This window comes from Mastigoproctus giganteus, chromosome 3, assembly GCF_048544385.1.
Source record: "Mastigoproctus giganteus isolate SK-2022 chromosome 3, ASM4854438v1, whole genome shotgun sequence".
Classification (NCBI taxonomy): Eukaryota; Metazoa; Arthropoda; class Arachnida; order Uropygi; family Thelyphonidae; genus Mastigoproctus; species Mastigoproctus giganteus.
Genome location: NC_143577.1, coordinates 92417752 through 92437995, shown reverse-complemented (window position 1 = coordinate 92437995; position 20244 = coordinate 92417752). Strand labels below are relative to the sequence as shown.

General features: G+C 37.7%; 1 protein-coding gene across 2 annotated transcripts in view; it reads right to left on the bottom strand.

Annotated features, from left to right (window-relative positions):
* The window catches only part of LOC150088153 (protein NDNF-like), an 80632-nt gene that overhangs the window by 47588 nt on the left and 12800 nt on the right, over positions 1-20244 (bottom strand). Inside the window, exons 1-2 of one of the 2 annotated variants that reach the window (XM_090369354.1) lie at positions 9825-10001; positions 3453-3662 (exon numbers count right to left, since the gene is read on the bottom strand). In XM_090369354.1, the coding sequence (XP_090225480.1) occupies positions 3453-3655 (203 nt within the window). In that variant the 5' untranslated portion in view covers positions 3656-3662; positions 9825-10001. Of the gene's footprint in view, positions 1-3452; positions 3663-9824; positions 10002-20244 lie in introns of those variants that run through there. The other variant, XM_090369353.1, reaches the window with a different exon arrangement.

Sequence of the window (20244 nt, the reverse complement as noted above, 5' to 3'; positions counted from 1 at the left end):
TAAAATATAGTAATAAGATGATGTAATAACTACAGTTAGTAGTTGGAATTCAGGTACTTAAAAAGATAAATTAATAATAGTTTTTTTTTTTGATATTTTGAATAAGAAAGAAAAGGAAGGATCGAGTCTCTTCTGACCAGTGAAGTTCAAACAATAAAAATGGGACTGAACTTACCACAAAATTTGTAAAATACGTTTTATAACCTACTATTTATACAAGAAATCTTTATAAATATAAGATAACAATGAAGTACAGTAATGAAATATTTATAATTTAATACTTCATAGGTTTATTGATTCTGCGAAAATCTGTTTGCTTATATTAGAATATATATTATGTTTAGATTAGTATTTCTATTAAAACTATTGCTTTATATGATTTGTTTTGTTTTGTGTTGAAACTGTCTCTATTGTCAAGTCTTAGTCGACATTTTCGTTGCGTTTTTATTCTATTCATTAGTTGTAGGCGTGACATACTCGATTCTTTGTGTGGGAGGGTGCTCTAATAAACTGACCACTGATTGTATACAAAGAACATCCCTGTCCGCATCAAACCCCATTGACCAGAAATGAAATTGATGTTTAGCGACTAGCTCATGCCACATTCCTTATTCACTACACGCCCACAATGTGTTTCAAGGATGGTTGTATTTTTACAGCTACATGATGTCCGGATAACTACTAAAGAAGTCTTCCGTAATTTCAGTGAACTGTTCATCCCTGCAGTTTCAGTTTAGAACATTAATTACATTCTTTTGTGGACTTGCATCAGCAATAGCCAATGATTATTGTGATGAAAATATTTTGTTAGGAATAATTATGAAATTTAAATGAAACGTTATAATAAGTTTAGTTTTATTGGTCCCATAATGGTTTCTTTAGCAGTTCTTGAGGATCTGATCTCGTGGAAGATGACCATTACCTACCAATGTTGTATGACATGAACAGGTGCGTGCGTGACCTACTTCTTTCCCATTTGCTTAGCGCAGAGGCGAGAAATGCCGCAGTTCCAGAGCACGCTCACCATCACACAAGACGCGTCGAGATTGAGGAAGTTAGAGGAGGAGGTCTTAAATAGCCTTAAGAAAATTTATTCTTCTTTTTCCTCTTATGGTGTTAAAAACTTCACAGAGGTATGTAGAGTTCACACTTTCAACACTGTATGAAAAGTACAGTACAGTATTGAATCCCCCCCTCCCCCGAGAATCATGTTTCTGACACTCTTCTTACGATGTGGTTGGGAATGAATTTTGGCTGACTTCTTTAAGAAAACGATTCTGAGATAAATATTAATTCCATATTCCTTACCGTATGACTAATACGCGCAATTAAATCTTTTGTTAGGATACAGCTCTGAAATTCAAATATCATCTGTTTAAATCTTGGTTGGGCCAAATCGGTTGTCTAATTGGCGAAATTCAACTGAAGAAAAGCACATATAAGGTTGTGGGCCACATACTTGCGAAATAGGGTTAAAAACCTTTCTAGGAAGTGAATAGCTTATTCGTACTGAAACTCTAGCTTCAATTTGTATATATTTAAAATAAAGATTAAAGCAGAGATGCAAAACTAATATAGGATGGGTCATTTATATACGACAATCATTTTTGAAATAAATAAATATTAAAGAAATAATGGTACTCTTACAGGTCCACATCTTAAAAGCTATTCTTCAAATGATCTTTGAACTGATTCATTTGAATCTTTACAACTAATTAATTTCCAAAGTGTAACCATTATACTGTTCTGTCCTGTGTATGTGGTCACCAATTCCAGTAATGTCTTCATTGAAACGCTGAGGATATGACAGCTATATTTGTGTTTTTATTAGGCCTGGTTTATCTGGACATTGAAATAATTTGAAAATTGTATGCATTTCTGTGTTCAATTTCTGTTTTGAGGGCAGTTTGATTCCTCCAGTGACAAAGATCGATGAGTAATGAATACAATTTTCAAATTAAACATTGTATTGAATTGACAGCGAGAATGGTTTAACGACTTGGGAGTGTCTGCGTTAAATTCGCTTCGGAACGCGTATTGAGTTTTTAGAACAGATAAAATTTGAAACGTGAGTGTTGTAACGATTTTTTTTTCTTGTGAGTAATATCTCTATGTTCAAGCATTCGCATTTCGATGATTTAACGTGTCGCACAGGAAAACATCAAATTTTCATTATTTCTTGGAAACTTTTATTAAAAAATCAAATATAAATGGTCTAAATTACGCCACATCTTAAAATGAAATATAAATTGCGAGTTGAGGAGTATTATATATGGGTTCTAGAACGTCTGGTTACTGATGTTGTCAAAAAGAAGTTCTAGTAGTCAAAGGACTGGAAGCAAAAGAAATAATTATCCAGAGGAGGCAGAAATTAAAGACAATGTCATTTCGAAATTTATTCAATTACATATTTTATACGCACTTAATTATTATAATAGATCCATTCTAGGGGATTAGGAGGGCTCTGAACTGTCCTACAGGGAACCGGAATTGCTCGCCTGAAGACAGCGTGCAATAAAGAATTAAGGAATGACCTCGCAGGTTTAGCAAAATTGCTCATGTATATGAGGAATGGTCATAAAACATGGTACTCGACCTCAGTTTGCATGGATTAAGATAAAGAAGGAATCCAGTACTAATTAAGCCATCCAAAGAAATAATAATAAAAAAACTGATGTTGCGTGACACCGAATAATAGAGTTCTTTTTTTTTAAAGATTTATATTTGATCTTGCAAAGGACATTACTTTAAAAGAAAGTAATGTAATTTAATTTGTAATAGATTAATATTCGTATTTATTTTTTTGTAGATTTGCCAGAAGCAAACGTTGAAATCTGACAGTGCATATGACCGGTAAGTTATTATTAAATTTATCTGTCTTCAATTTCTTTTTTCGAATTAGCATATAGGAACCATAAAACAACCAGGCTTCTGTTCTAAATATATAGGTATTTAAGCCCATTTGTGAGGATTGTTTTGGAGAGAGAGAGAGTAAGATATATTGATTTATTTACTGTTTATTCACAGTCTTGAGTCTTTGGGAGGAAGAACATATATCCACGATGACATGAATTTAAAATGTGTGGAATGGCTTTCACTTCTGGAGGAGAAAGTTGTTAAACACGTGTCCAGCCGGTACCTAATAAATATCTTGTACTTTATTGTCTGATGGAAACAAGAAGTTCCCCCCGCACACCAACCCTTTCCTGCAACTCTGTGTTGATGTGTATGACCGCTATAAGCAGCGTACTGCATCCAGATGGCGTGGCATTATCACTTTAAAGTGACGTAAAGTGTCAGGAGAAAGAGGGACGTATGTCGTCTCTGGGGTGGTTTTGATTTGTATTTTTTGACATTCGGATGTTACTTTCGAGACGGTGTCAGAAAACATTAATGCCGCTACACTAATGACGACTATTGTAGAAAGAAAGATACCACTAGCTTCCACTCACCTTTGTGGTTGTTCTCGAAATACGAACACTTCAACTTCAATGTCTTCAGGTAGCACTTTGTTGTCGTAGAATATCTCTGGGCGAAATTTCGGGAAGTAAAAGGAACCACGTTCCCTCGTGGAAACGGGGGTCTCGTGACAACGGTGAGTGGCAATTTGTGCAAGAAGACAGAAGGCGAAGAGGATCAAACTGGTTCCAGCCATGTCTTTCCTGAAAGTAAAAAAAGAGAAATAATGACATCGTGTCTATTTTAACTACAAGCGGCATACAACTCACGCGCATAATAAGAGGACACGTCTTAGTCCTTGCTTCCCATCCATTCCTCCTCCTTTTTTGAAATGTGTATTGTTCCAGCGCTAATTTCTTTCACTTTTCTGCCGAAGCCCCTTCTTTGGCTTAATGACTTTTTTGCCAGTGATTTCCTTGTTGGAACTAAGCAAGACGGTACTAAGTTATATGGACTTTAGTTTTATCTTAAAGTAAGCTGTTTCTAAGGGTCGTGATGCAGAAATTTTCCCTCTAAGGGAAGTATAAAATGTCGCCTAAGACACCTAAGTATTGCCTCTTAATTAAAGAAAAAAGGCTTAATACCATCTTTATGGAAATTCCGCTTGGTGCAGCAGTGTTTCTAATCACTCCACTACACAGCCGCGTGCCTTCCCCAGAATTTGACGGACACATTTACATAATCTATCGAAAAACAATCTCAGTTGTCAGTAGGTGAAATAATGAAGTACAGTACATGGAAGGTTAGATAGCCTCTAACTGTTACTGCCAATTTTTACAGTAAAGAATTTTAGGCATTAAACGGTAAGTGTACCTACATTTTCGGTGCAGTTTTTTTTTTTTTTTTTTTTCACTGTCATTCTGTTTGAAAAACATAAGCAATAGACTATTAAACAGTTGTAATTAGGCGTGTGCCTGGAAACAGATACTAAATGAAAAATATTTCTGATATATTATGGCTGGGGTGTTTTATATTAGCATCACGTTACAAAATTGTCATTGGCCAGGGGTCAGTTGCCCGTCGTGGATATAAAAATACAGTAATTCCTGTGAAAAGCGTTACATTTTTTCTTGAGTTAGGCCTGGCGAACGCATCTTCTTTGTGCAGTGAATAGCGTCACTGTTATCGATTGCCATGTGAAAAAAGGTCTGAGTTCGAACTTGGTCTCGGGCAACAGTCGAATAACGTTTTCACCCAGAAAGTCGTGCTTTCATCCCGAAACATCTGGAAAACTGACCACAGAATACAAGCAATTTACAAATCCAATACGGTGACACCTCATGACCTTAGTGTCTTCGGTTTGTCCTGAACAGTCTAACTCATCTTTTCTTGGGATATTGCGATGAAAACACTTTTTTCCAGATGGACATGAAGTTCATTTCCATACATGTCTGAAAATTCATAGTTGTCATGGAATGAACAAAAGAAGGTTCATAAAGAGTGAACTGGGATGAATTGTGAGAAGGAACTAAAGGGCCTGAGCATCAGTTTTTCATTCTGTCTGTGAATTCCATGTATTCTAGTTTTCGAGAGTTTCCCCTAGTTTTAGAGAGGATAAATCATTCAGTCCTTGCCCAGGAATGGCCAACTCTGCCACAGTACTAAAATATCCAATAAAATTTCCTCCCATCCTGAAGGGAAATATTATCCAACTTCGGACAAAGACGTGAATTGAACTTGGACCTTTCACACTCTGTATAAGAGAGTGCCGATGCTATCTACTGCATTACTCGCGAGGGATGGAATTAAATGGAGCAGGTGTGAAGTGGTTCACGATATTTATTTGAAACTTAGAAACGAATGGAAAGTAAACAGAATAACAATTCTTAAAATACTATTTTGGTATAGTAATAGAAGAAAGCCAGAAAATAATGCCATTAATAACATTAAACATTATAATGATATTAATTATCTGGACCGTATTAATGTGCATCTCCTTTCTCTATTTTCTTGAGAATCTGGTGAAATCGATCATCTCGTATTGTCCTTTTCTTCCAGTTCGAACTAGCTGCCGCTGCTCTGCCTTCCCTGAACTTTCTCACGATCATGAAAATCTGCTTTTGAAAACTGCTACCTTTTCGGTTAAAATCTGAAAGTTGGTATGAGTTTGGATTTTTGCCACCAGAAGTTGAAACGAAACTAAATTAGAATATGTAACCAGAATTGCACAACTTCGTCGAAATTTTTCCGCCCAAGAATTCCTTTGATGATTCTAATAAATAACAATCCGAAGATGCTAAGTCCAGATTGTGCAAGAGGAAATGGGAGGAAACACCTACTATTTCAGATCCCTCAGAGTATTTATTGTCAGTGTAGCTTTGCGAGGCTTGAAATTGTTTTGGTGGAAAGAGATTCCATTGACCTCTACGTTTTGAAAACATTGCCTCATGCTTTAATAACCTGCAATAGTAATTCCCACCAACAGTGATCTCAATTGGCAAATGAGCGTGGGACTCATTTGCCATGTAGCTTTGCACCAATTATAACATTTATCGTCAACTGAGCTTTGCTAGTAAAACTTTCACCCGTTTTCGCATTTTAGTTCGACTAAAACATTATAATAATGCGCTGCGCATATAATTTGGCGCTTTCTTTTCATAGATATGATGTTGAGTACTAATTAAACTAGTATTGCGTGCTTACTGTAGCTAATGCCACCATAGCAGCTTCACATCCACAAAAGTCCAGTCATAATTGAACTATCGTCGTAATTGAGACAATTCGCTAAAACTGCGTGTGCATTATCGTTTAAACGCTGGCTTTATGAAACAGCCGTCTTTTGGTTGTCATAGCAACCCATGTCAGTACGAAATAAGATGGCGTCTGCACACATTTCTAGTTAAGTGGAACAACGCATTATTATTATGCTGCTCTCCAAAGAAGGGAAGAAATTGCCTGAAATATTGTGGTCGTGGTGTTAAGTACGTTTCGAGCCTCTTCTCTACAACACAAGATGCGCAGCCAATTGGTGCTAGTACATTGGCCTCCAGAAGCAGCTGCAATGAGGATGTAAATTCTTGGAGACATTTCTGGACCGTATTAATGTATGAAAAAAAGAAAAACATAGAATTCATCTAAGGTGTGTGTGTGAGAGAGTCCTTATTGCTTATATGCTTCATATAGCGATTTGCGGTACTGCTTTAAGGATAGGATTTTTACAGAAATGTTTCAAAATTAGCTGACAGGATATTTATTTAACGAGTATGAAATGAGTGAATAAATAAACAGCAAGATGGATAGTAAATAATGAATAAATTACAGCATAATTTTCTTATTATTTAATATTCATATAGTGATAAATACATAGAGAAAAATAAACTAGAAAAATAGTTTAATAAATACTAGAAAAATAAACGCACAAGGCATAATAAACTACGAATTTGAAATTCACCCAGCGTATACACACCATATTTTGTTCGTAGCAGTGAACTACAACAGTAGTGTAAAAGGCAAATGGGTTGGCTTGATTGCAACACCGGGGTACCTACCGATGATAGACCAATAAGCCTTGAAACGATGCCGTCTGGGTGGTGGTATCCTCCGAGAATAAGTAATAATAGTCTTCTCCATTGATGAAGAGTTACTTATTCGTGGTAGTGCAATATCATGGAAACTCGTTGTGAAGGTAGTCACAATATGAGATACAATTAAATCGATGCCTTTTAAAAATATTCAAGAGCATGGCGACCGTATTTCTGATGTCAAGTATCATTATTGTTGATTTTCCAGAAAAGGTCGTTCAGTTAAGATTGGTCACTATCGTAATCTATCAAAAGTTTTCTAAAATCCGCTCTAAGGATGGAGCGACCGCATCTGTTCTGTCTCTACTAAAACGTTTAGTAGAGAAAACTTTTCTTCACATCCTTCTTACAAGTATATACAGAAAAATCGCTAGACGAATTTGGAGACTAAAAATTCTCCTCCGTGATGTGGCCCTCATTTCCTTGATTGTCCCACAGTTTATCTGTATATGAAATGTAGGTAAGTCGACTTTTAAAAATACGTTTCGGATTTAAAAAAGTAGAATATGAACAAGTCTTTGAAGGAAAATGAATTAAACCTACTTTCAGAAAAATATCTATTAATAAAAGCTATTTAATAAGAGCTGTTATTGATCTACTGAGAACTCAATATCTGTTGAAAAACTATAGTAACTTTTCATCCTTAAAGGAGAATTTAATAAAACAAAGTGAACAGCGTACGAAGTCGAATTTCAAAATAAAGTCAGTCTTAACAAGATTTTGTGACACCAAAAATTATTTGCAATTAACTTTTGGGTTTATCAGTCAGTATTTTTATTTTGACAGTGCGTTCTATTTTCTGAAAGCCGGTTTAAATTCCCTGTTGTGTAACGATTATACTGCTCACATAACCTGTTTGTTTTTCAGCATTATATTAAATTTTTCTGAATCACTAAATCCAACTGTTGTTATTCCCACCACTAAATTTTCAATAAATTTAACCGCACCGAGTGATGTTACAGTTCTCCTTGTTATTCAAGCTCATTTACATACCAACCATCATTGAACCCTGTCAACTTAGCAGAATCATTCTCCTAACATTGACACGAAGTTACGATGCTGTAAAATAGGTAATGTAACATCTAGGAGAAATATTTCAGAAAAACTACTGAGGCTGAGGAAGATAAGGCTAGAAAGTTGGATGGTGTATATCCTGTTGTGTTACAAAACACTGTACTTAAAAAACAGCGCATCAGCTTGTTAGGAATGTTTGAGATTTTTGTGACAATTCCTGTGGACTCTCTAAGCGGATAACTAAATGGGTAACTAAAGACCCCTGAATTTGAAGTCATTAGTGGCTATGATCATGGAGTCTGATTAAGGATACAGGACTATCTCTAGAGGAAAGGTGTCCTTAATGGATCACAGCATGGGTGAGTTTGTGAAGGAAAAGACTTGCCTAACCGATCTCGTTAATTATTATGGTTAAGTTATATAATAGATGTAAGAAACAAATTTGATATTATTTGCCCAGCCTTATGAAAAGCTATTATATGAACTGGAGTAAATTGGGACTACTGATAAGATTCTTGGTTTGAGCAGTGGTTGGCTAAAAGATGGGAAACATAGGGTAATCCCAAATGAACATACTTCAGGTTGGACTAGTGTTCATATAGCTTCCCTTAGTGATAACTATTGGGAGCCTCCTCTCCTGTGTCTAATCTTCCTTAATGACATTGAAAAGGAAATGCAGGGGAGGTCTCAAAGTAAATCTGCTGATGATTTAAAGTAATTTTTTGAAAGGTTTTGCACTTGTTTATAAGTCCAGGGGTTACCTATACACCAGGATGAGAGTAGCTAAATGTGATCCAAGATGAAAAAAAAAAACTTAAAAGGTTTCACAAATGAAAAGAAAGGAACTAAGCTTGTTTTGGATATTAAGGGGATTTGCAGAACGGTCGAGAATTGTTGAAAAACACTGCTGAAAGATCTTGAACTAAATTTCTTAGTTAAAAAATACGAATCATATAATTGCACAGTTATTACAGTAAAATGAAGAAATCTGGATATTTCATACCACAAAGTTTCTAGAATTTGTCTGAAATAATTGACTCCATGGTAATTTGAGATTCTGCAGTCGGGATCGAATTTGAGCTGAACTTCAAAAGCTGTAGGATGGACCGGCCAGTCAAATAGTCTGCCTACACGAATTTGTCTAATCCATAGAGGACTAGTGACTTTAACAGCTGGTCAATGGTATCAGTTAAAGAATTGAGACCACTGGCTAGTTCCGTTCAGGAGCAAACTCCACAAACACATCTCGATGACAGGCAGGGTTAACTACTAAGTTACTAAGTTTGGTGTTCTTTGTGAAAGTTCGTATAAATGTAAAATTAGTGCTAGAAAAACCGAACGCCATTACTAAAAATAGTGTGATAGGATTTTGATTGGCATCGTCGGTATAATTTCAGTGACTTTAGGCGAAAGTACTGTATATTTATTTATTAGTAAGAAGTAAGCCTTTTCACGGGTAAATAGATAGATAGAGAGAGAGAACGCATGTAATGTGAAATCCCTTAGTTTGGAAAATCCTCCATTCGCAGGACGGAAACAAATTGGAAATAAGCAAATCGCAAATGCTTTTTGGAGATATTCACTTGGAATATTGCCATTAGGTGCTATTTTATTACGTCATCGAGAAGCACAGTAAGAAAGGATTTGTGAAGATCATTGCATCCTTGTAATACTGCAGAATTCACAGTGAGACATATTTAGAGCTTATATAACGCCACCTCAAAATATACGATAAGATTCGCAATAATTATAAAACTTAGTTTTTTTTTTTTATATTAGTTTCACGTACTCTACTTCGAAATACGGCGTGTAAACATAATTACCCCTTACCTTGACTTGCGCTGATATTGTCCACTGGAGGAACAGCTTCGTTCGCGAGTGCGTTCACTTCTTGTCCTCAGAATCTCCGTATGAATAGAAGTGCTCTAACCAAGACTGCTTGGCCCCGTCGTCTTGGCCTTACGCCTGGTCTCCAGTACGCCTTGGCAGTTTCAACAGCTCTCTTGGCACATGACGCCCCCACGTGCAAAAAGCTATGGTAGTATCTCGCGCCTCTGCGGTGCATTACAGACTAAGCTCTGACCCTGTTTCCTCGGAGGACACACGCACGTAAATGATGTTCCGTGTGGGTCACCAGTTTCGCGCAGTCTGTACATCGCCAGTTAAGACGGAGAGAGAGAAGAAAGAAAGAAAGAAAAAAAAAAAGGGAAGAATCCAGTCCTGACCAAATCACGTGGGATGGCTTGTCACATTGTGTCAACTCGGAAATATCACGGGCAAGTTAGAAGCCTGGAATGTGCCGCTGCAATTATGGGGCGGGATGGCGTTGTGTAACGTTACACCTTACTTATAATAGAAGTCGTTTTTCATGCCGGCTAACGCGTGCAGCGTTCGATAAGAGAGGTGGATACCGGTTCAGGTGGGAGGAAGAGAAGAGAAAAGGAAAAAAAAAAAAAAGTGTTGCAAGCGGAGCGCAGTTGGAATCAGATTCTGTTGCCTCTTCGGTTTCTATCAGGAAGATCTTGCGCAGCGTGAGACGGTAGACTTATTCTAGCATCTTTGCAGTAATGAAGAAATTTCCCTTTTCTTCTATATTTTTTCACGGGCATTTTCTGTTTTTTTAAATCAGTCCCTGCTGATAAAAGTTGTTAACTGAAAAAATAAAAAGTTCAAATTACTGACTACTGTTGAAGATAAGAGGCTTCATCGAAATACGAGTCTAATTAATATATATTTTTTTTTGAGGGGGGGAGAGAAAATAACTAGCTGAAAACATGACCATCTACCTGATCTAATTTCAACTCATACAGTTGCCAGTACAACGCCACATATTAGTTGGAGAAGTGGAAAGACGCATGCAGGTGACATACGTGTCACAAGTGTTTGTCTTTTTGGTCCGAATCTAATTTTTCCGCCTTCAAGTTTTCTATTCCTCTTCGGTCATTTCCTTCTTGTGATTTATTTTCACCTCATTTCTACCAGTACTTTCTTATTTTCGGTGTTATAAAATTTCCTCTTGTGTTTTTCTCATGAGTCACGTTTCTCTTTTCCTGGTTGCTACTGTCAAAGGGAAAGTAGAAAAAGATTCTCGTTCCAAAACTCTCATTCAAAGAAATCTTTATTGCGCTATAATATCTCCCTTCACGCTCGTGTCGGCCAAGGGGATTTACATTAGGGTAGGAGTTTATACCAGCTGAAAATCCGCCCATCAAGATAATGAATCCACCAGTCAGGAGAAAGTAAATTGGTTTACTAATTAAAACATAATACAAGAAGGTGAACTTTAATAAATATTAAGTTGAATAAAATATAATTTATTCTACTTTAGTTTCTAATAAAGTTTACTTTATTAGAAACTAAAGTATTTACCTCACACTCAGTACAATCGGCCTACTAAACTAATAAAGATGTAGGCTACGTTTCGGATTCATTTTCAGTATTCCATCATCAATCCAAAATTTGCAAAATCATTTTGTAAACTTGAATAAGTTATTAGGGGTTGCATGCAATCTTTTGTCATTTAAATTCTCAAAGATTTTGCTTTAATAGATTGCCTGTCATACAGGTGAACCATTTTACGCAATTTTTCTCTCTTTTTTTATCCCCCATATTCTTCCCCCTCTAGCTTTTTAGGCGCATTCGCAAATACGTTCAAGTATTACTGAATATGGAAACTTCGAACGGACACCACATAAGCGTATATTCTGTTAGTCCACGAGTTCTTTCCACCAATTTTATGATTTCATATCGTTTCTACCGGCCCTCCCCCCCCCAAATATCGACATGAATGAAAGTATGTTACATTTGTTCATGCATTACTCGAGTAAAGTTGGATCAGTACCAAATTTTCAACATACGTTTGCTTGGTTCTGGTCCAATTCCATAGTCCTCTCAGCTCCTCCCTGCCCCCCCCCACCCAGGGGCAGAAACATTGTTATAAATTTGGAACAGCAGTTCTGATCCGTCTCAAAGTTTCAGACCCTATTTAAAATAATTTTCTGCAACTTTCTAAAAACTTTGATGTTGACTAGCTTCTCTCATGCACCTAGCTGACTCGAGGACAGGTGCAAAGAGATGTAGTCACATCTCATGGTGCGTAGTAGTAGCAGCACCTGTACATAAATCTCATCTCACTGCTACTCATCATGCGAATATCACGTGATAAGGTTTGGATAATCACTTTGTGTGTGTACTATAGACACCTTTAATTCTTGAGGTATGTTTTTTGATAATTGAACGTGCCAGAAATGTAACGCATGTGCACATTGTCTAACATGATCTTTTGCTTTTCATGAAAAATAAAATAATTGCTATTATTTTGATAGTTATTTTTTTATTCTAATCGATTTCTGGCGAAATACAATAAATAGAGAAATTCTACTTTTATTTAGTCTACCTAAAACAGGAGTTTGACGGTGCTAGTTATAATAAACAAAACAGAGTAGTGGCACACTTCCCGATTTGTTAAAAATAGCGTAAATGATATTAGAAAAATTGAAAATGAAGCTAAACAGATAACATTTAAATTAAATTTTTGTCAGAAGATAAATCAGTGGTTCATCTCTAATCCCTGTGAGCGTTAATCTATTACGTTAAGTAGGGGTGTTATGAGCGAATTACATGAATTACAAGTACCAAAGCCCGCTTCGAATGTTTCTCCCCATATGTAGACTGATAGTAGTTGATGAAAGGGGAATTTATTGAGAGTTTCAGGCGAAGGTCAAGGTCCTTTTCCCATTTTTTTTAAATAAATTACATAAAGGGATACACCGAGCTTAGAACTCCCAGTGGACATCCAAGGAACAATGAGTCCCCATGCCAACTGTCTTATCTTTCCTCGCCATTAATTCGGGTCCACGTCAATTCGTTGTCAATTTGGTGAATTACAGTTGGTGGCTAAGACAATTTGGTGAGTAGGAGGATTCGGTGTATGATAAAGTAAGAAAAAAAAGACTAAAATTGCACACTTTTAACACGCGGTGATGTAAATAGTTAATTAATTTAGTGATTGCAGCATGACTCGTATTTTTGAGAGAGGGCGAACGATCCACCTGCAGTGTTTTTTAATGCACAGTCTACATTTTGAGAGATTATATAAAAAAGTACCACGGGAAGGTTAAAAGAGTGGAAACAAGAAGAAACTTTTTCACACTTTACTTTCTCTTCTGTGGGTTGAATTTTTAGGAAATTAATTTGGCAGTAAGTTGTTCTCGGTGATCAAAAAATAGAGATCATTAAAGGATACTGGCTGGTTAATGCGTTTTCTGACGTCCTTTTGCAAACTATTTTATACTTTTTATTGAAAGAAGTTAAAATTAGTGCAGTCTTGTACGGTAGATGGGTTAAGGGCTGGAGTGTCGAAAGGGGACAGGCAATTTCTCTGTGTATTGGGGAAGGGTCCGGAATTGAGTTTGGGGTCCCTGCAGGAAAAGGCTTTCTGGTCGAATGAGACGTTTTCTACCGAGCCCGTACGACTCTAGACGCCCTGATTAAAAGTTGTTAGGGCAGAAGGCACTTGGTTAGCATGGAGGGGGATAGTTAAAAGGGCCTTTATTTTTGCACCAAAAACTAAAGTCGTGAGGCATCTGTATATAATGGCTGTAAACTGCATATAAAAAAAAGCAGAATGAATGGTGGAGGAACCATCCACCCTCCACTGAAATTTCTCCCATATGGGGTCTTTTTGCACATGGCATGGAAAAACATATTTAAAAAAGTGGGTATGTTTAAAAAAACAACATCTCTCGAGTAAAGCAGTTACAGTGTAGACGGAGAGGCATGCCGAAGGATAATAAGCACATATCCGCTTTCCAACCTGCTTGTGATTAGGATCGACTTGAATACTTTTACACATTCTAAAATTTCATGCAATGAAAACTCTCCATGAATAAATTATACAAAAAAACCAACAACAACAACCTTATTTTCTAAATTTCTGCATCCTCCTTTCTAAGTGACAAGAATCTCTCTTGGTTTCTTACTGAATTTATTTTCTGGTCTCTATGTGATACGCCGAGTTGGCGTAGCTACCGAATTGTCATGTAGTGAACTGTCGTACAACGAATTATCTTACACCCAATTGACGTGATTCGTGCTCTTTTCATCCCACATTAATTTCTCCCCAGTTTTTTCCAAATATTTATTTAGGCGCAGCAATGGCACAGAGCTGTGGCTCTGCGCCTTTGCTGTTTTAGAATACCAGAAACAAGCATAACAGACACTATAATAAGCCGCATAATAATACACTGTGTCATTGGCTAATCAAACTCAAAATCAAGATCATTTAGCCAAGAAGTTGGTGTTTCTTTGTGTATTGGGGAATATTTTTTATGAATATTTTATTCTGAACAGTGTTGCTGAAGACACTGTTCACAATAAATTAAGCGTCCCATTTTAGCCTACAAAACAGATTCTATATGTTATTTCATCTGGAGACAACGAGCATAACAGACACAGGAATGCTGTACCATCCCTCCAACACCAGAGAAAGGGACACTTACGGTAAAGGCGGTTTGCGACGGAATAACGATCAACGGCCGTACCCTTCTTAATGTTTTAGTAGGAGTACCGAAACTGCGCAAAGGTACCGAGAACAGAATCTCGAACCCTATGTACGACTTTTTAGGGGTGCAGTTGGCCTAATTTTCTTTTTATGCACGACAATGCCACTGCATATAGAGCTCAAGTGGTGGAGGAAAATCTTGAAACTGAAGATATCCGGTGACTGCCGTGGCCAGCACGATCAACAGACTTAAATCCGATCGATCAAACATGTGTGGGACGCCATTGTACGTCGTATTGCGCGCTGACAGCCAACTCCTAGGTCACTTGGTGAGCTAAGGTCTGCGCCAGTGAAAGAATGGTATTTGTTGCACCAAATCTTATAGACACCCTTATATTGAGCATGGTTCACCACTGTCAGGCTTGTTTAGCCTACTTATGTATGAAAAAAAAAAAAAGGATAATAATTGGCGAATTTCTATTAGTTCGATTTTAATGAAATTTGGCAAGGGCCGCTAAATCGACCTCTAAGAGCCAAATATAAAATTTCATGAAAATCCATTCAGTGGTATTTGAGTTACTGCATGCGACGGATGGACATAGTGAAGACAAAGGCGTATTTACGCATATATGTCAATGCGCCTAAAAACTCTTCATGAATTTTGCTTATCTATACCATCAGTCCAAACAAATCAGTCCCATAACTTAATGCAAACCCAATTTACAAATAAATTAATAACAATAATTTTATTCGTATGTAAAGATGTACAAAGGAGATATTTGAATCCGATTTTAGTTTAATCCAGGCTTATCTTATGACCTTAAATCCGGTATAACCAGATATAGGGAAGTGTTCTGTATACACAATGGATGAGTTATATGCACAAACTTAAGAAGGGTCAAGGTGGTAAAGAGACGTTTTGTTTACTTCATTACGCCCAACAGTTTTAAGTGCAAATTCTGGCACTTCATTTTGTTTTTCAGTCTGCGTGGTCCACAGGGATGAGGAGTGGTGTTCTTCCATTTGGCTTCTAGCAGTCATGACGTACTAACAAGGGTCGTTTATTTATGAGAGACAGCAGAAATAATAGCGAGACTGAAGATCGCTGTGGCCTTCATGAACCACCATCTGACGAGGAAGTCTGAATCGTTTCTAAAACGATTTTTCTCACCCGCTGTGAGTTTATGTGATGATGCGAAATTTACGAGGAACGATAGCGAAGCAAATGTGGGAAAGGTTACTTTCTGTAATCCCGGTGTCGGTCTAGAGATATGTTTTAAAATGAAACTGAAGTGCCAGACAGGCCTGCGTACCGATTTATTCAGATTTTTCCAGAAGAAAGAGTAATGAGTGGAATTGAAGGTCGAGAAAGAGAAAAGATTTTAAAATTATTTTTATGGACCCACTGCGACTGTTTGCATAGCATTAATTATAAGCAGATAAAGAAATACGCTGTGCAACAGAGTAATATAAAAGTTATTCAAATGAAAGAGAAAATTTGTGTGCTTTACTTTGCATTGTAGAAGATTATGTGGAATCGCTTTATTTAGACATCGGTTCCAACGCGAATTAACTTTCTTCGAAATTTGGGAGGCTGCTCTTTAAATCACCTCGTTATTGTAGTCTTCATATCATCAGTAAAGAAATGCCATCATTCCCACAGATAATCCCCCCCCAAGGGCTAAAGATGTCGTGATTTCATGGAGACAGGTCAGGGTTGAAGTGAGGATATTTGAACACTTCCCAGAGAAATTCCTTCAGTAGCCATTGTAATTATAGGGAACTCAACAGAATATTTATTAGATTTAATAGCATAGTATTCCCTACGAATAGACAGACCGAGAGCGAGCTATACAGCGCAATTCTCCCTTTGGTTATGCGAATCGTTTCATAAATCGGAAATTAAGCAGAAATTTTGTTCTTTATACAGAGTAATTCAAACTAATCTTATTTTCAAAGTACTTATTGTGTTAACAAAATGTATGCATTCCATTTGTAGTTCTGCGGATATTAAGAAGACATTCAACACCTTGAAAACGTGTTTGAATATGTGGCTGAACTGTTACATTTAATGTTTTCTTTAAAATATCTATAGTTGCTGGCAGGTGGAACACAAACCTCACTTTCCACATTACTACCAAAGAGAAAATGGTCAAGGAAGGAGGGGATGAGATTAAGTGAATGAGTAGGTTAAGGAATGGGACCTGCACGTCCTATCCAGCGATCAGGGTATTACTCAACAATGCCACCCTAACTTGTTGTAAAAACACGTGATTTGTTCTTTGAGCGTTGGATAGCGTCCATTGCGTTTAACATGCTAAGGTAATTAATGCCAATGACTCTGTGAAATGCGTGTACGGAAAATGCATTCTCAGGCTGAGACATCTTAAAAGCTAGGGACTCAAAAGTCTCCACGTTGAAGGATTCTGCGGAACTTTATTAACTTGAAAGAAAAAAAAATCTGAGTTTATAGATGTAAGTTCTTTTTCAGATGGCATCTTTATCTGTTTAGATTATATTAAATGATATAATTATTTAAAAAAATGGAAATGAAGATAAACAGATATCATTTAAATTAAATTTTTATTGTCAGAAGATAAATAAACTGGTTGATATCTACTCCCTGTGAGCGTTAACCTGTTACGTTAAGTAGGGGTGTTATGAGCGAATTACATGAGCAGTGATCACATGGAGACAGGTCAGGGCTGGAGGGAGGATATTTGAGCACTTCCTAGTGCTCAAATATCCTCCTGATTTCAAAATTTGAAATTTTGGCTCATTCTCAATTACCGTCTACTGCAACACTTTCTAGCGTAGGAACGCCTGAAAATTTTACTTTCCAAGTAGAGTTCTAGCGTTTTTGTAAGGGATTTATGTTAAGATAGTTACACAAATTGCCACATGGGCTGAGCCTTGATTTACACTTTTCTGTTGAAAAGTTGGAAAATTACACAATAGCACAAATTATGCGGGTAAATATGGTGTGAATGGTGGCTTCCACTTCGTTGAAGAGTCAATTTAGACTTTTTTTCTAATTGGGAGGAAACTAGAGCAAAGAGTAAATGAGCTAGCTGATCCCAAACTGGCGACCTGCATTTGTCAGTGTCACGTAATATCAATCTGATACTCTTAAGCAGAGCATTCTAAAATTGTCCACAGAATTCCCCTTTAGTACCAAAATTGGTTTTATTTGCAAGGTTGTCGCTGACCTTAACTAAAAGAGGAAGGAAGCAGATGCAGTTTTTTCTGGTGACCCTTTTAAAAGCTGGATCGCCATCGGGACTGCGTACACAGGTAACACGTGGTCCACCTGAAGGATTGATCGAAAATTGGCAGATGTCTTTAGCAGAACTTGCAGGCCCTCCTTCCAGCGAAAGTTTGAAATAAAAGAAACACTTGGAATATCTTTAAACTGGGACGAGGTATGGTTTCAGTGCATTTCCCTACCACCCTTGGCATATTCGCGAGACTGGAGAAAGGAGGAGCTAAAAATACAGCTAAGGACAAGTGACATGATCTTCACCTAAACATAACGGCCAAGAAAACAAGTGGAGCATTTAGCGGCCTATTTTTTTTTTTTTTTTTATTTTCGCTCTAGGCTGTGTCGCGTTGTCAGCAGAACCCGCCACGAGACATCACGTACGCCTTTCATTGTTCCACTTGCACAAGCACGTGACATTGCCTATATTTGCCCTTCCCACGCGCGCGCCTATTTTGTCTTCTGCACGTGATGGAGTGTTTCCTAATGGCCCAGACATATTCATCTTTGTGATCCGACTGAACTGAGCGGCTATCTGGCGGAGAGAGATCGGCGGATGACAAATTATTATTACACTGTAACGATCTGTCGAGAAAATGACGGAGAGAAATGGATGGCCCTGTCGAGAGACGGCGTTCTCCTGCGTTCTGGTGGCGGACGCATTTGAGTTATTCGACTTCTGTGTACGAATAAGCGTGTAAACACATGTGCGCAGGTAAAGTGAGCGGCATTGACACCCACACAATAATGTTAGCCACGCTGAAATGGATTTCGTTTCTGGGCTCATTTAGCCTGGCAACAGAATTTGGGCTGAATGTTTAATCAAATGTTTCCACAGCATTCTTAAAACATGACCTTGCCACCAAAGTATCTGAAAAGTGGACTAATTCACAGAACTATATTGTCACGTAAGAACCTACTCGTTTTCACACACCGTATTTACTTTTTTTCAATTGTGGACAACCGGAACTAGTTCAAATGAAGTAGAACCCGCACATGGCGCCTTACAACAAACAACACCTGAACAAACTGACTGATGAATCCAGATGAATTTAATCTATCCGTTTGACAGTGAGAACCTCGATGATTATCGTAGACTTCTGACCTCCTTCCGATCGTTTCCAGGAAGAGAACGGCTCGTGTTCCTCGAGGAATCATGTATGACACGGAGAAGGTTCACGCCATGGACGTAATGCTAGTCATTGACAAAGATGGCATGTCGAAACGGACCTGATCAGCGAGTGATTAGTGGCAAAAGGTCGGTTGGCGACAGCTGCGTGCCATCAGTAGAAGGTCGTGTGCGAGGGGGGTTGTCGTATTGACCCACACAGTGGTAGTCGATATATGCAGGCGTCCACTAATCCCATGTTCGTCAGTCTTAATGGTTATTGGGACTTTTAAATGGATTGTGGCTTCAAAGGCCGAGGTTTAGTCTTGTACTTCTTACTCTTCACTTATTATTATTTTTAAAATTTTATTTCAAAAGAAATAAAAACAAAACAACCACTACCTTGTCCCTTGAAGAACTTCTCTGAATGACAGACGGTTCGTGATGCAAGAGTCAGTGCGGGAAAGTGTCCTTAAAAGGGGATTGTGTTTTTTTTTTTTTTTCTCCTCCGATTGTCGGCTCTCTTTTTTAAAACTATTTATTTTTACTCTTTGGTACTTTGAAGTAAAAAGTGTGTAATCGCAAATATTTCACGCTCAAACGTAAAAATGGTATGCCTACTTAGCAACATTTCTGTGCAGGCGCGTTGCACCATCACCCTGATGTAGAAATCCTGAAAAATGTAAGCGCCGCTTGAAAACTTACCACTAGAACATTCTCTTAATTCCCCAACTGCAAATCTTTTTATAAAACCCCAATTTGTCTACGTTGAAAAAGAATCGTTAAAGGTAGTAATGTGAGTACAATATATCATTAGTATTTTCTTTAATAGCCTGTTTCCAGGCTATGCTGTTGCGAAGTATCATGGGATTGCTCGAGGCCTTGCTACGTTTGATGGTTAACCTCATCAAAGAGATCCACTTGTACAAGAAAGTATTTTCTTACCTCCCGTTTTTCTGGATGGCCGATGGAGGAGGGCTTGTTCCCCGGATGACACACATTTCTGGGTGCTGATTGCCCCCCCACCCCTCAAAGATTTGTTCTTAATGACCGCGTACATAACGATCCGCACTATACCCAAATCCTCCCTTTCCCATAACTGAAATTATTGATTAACCTCTAAGGAATGACCCTCACGTGCATGTAGAATTCAAGGCTACAAATAGATCTTTCCATTTGCTAGGACAGGGGGTCGCTAACGACTGTCGGCCTCCGTTTTTATATATACAACTCTCGCTGCGAAGATCGAGTAACGCAGACAGGGAGACGTACTGTATTCCGAAAGTGCTTTAGACGTGTCTTCTCGCGTTGAGACAAAAATAAATCGTCAAGACGATCGTCTGGGTACGGAGTGGTGTAGCTGGTTGAAGGTTAGCCGCAT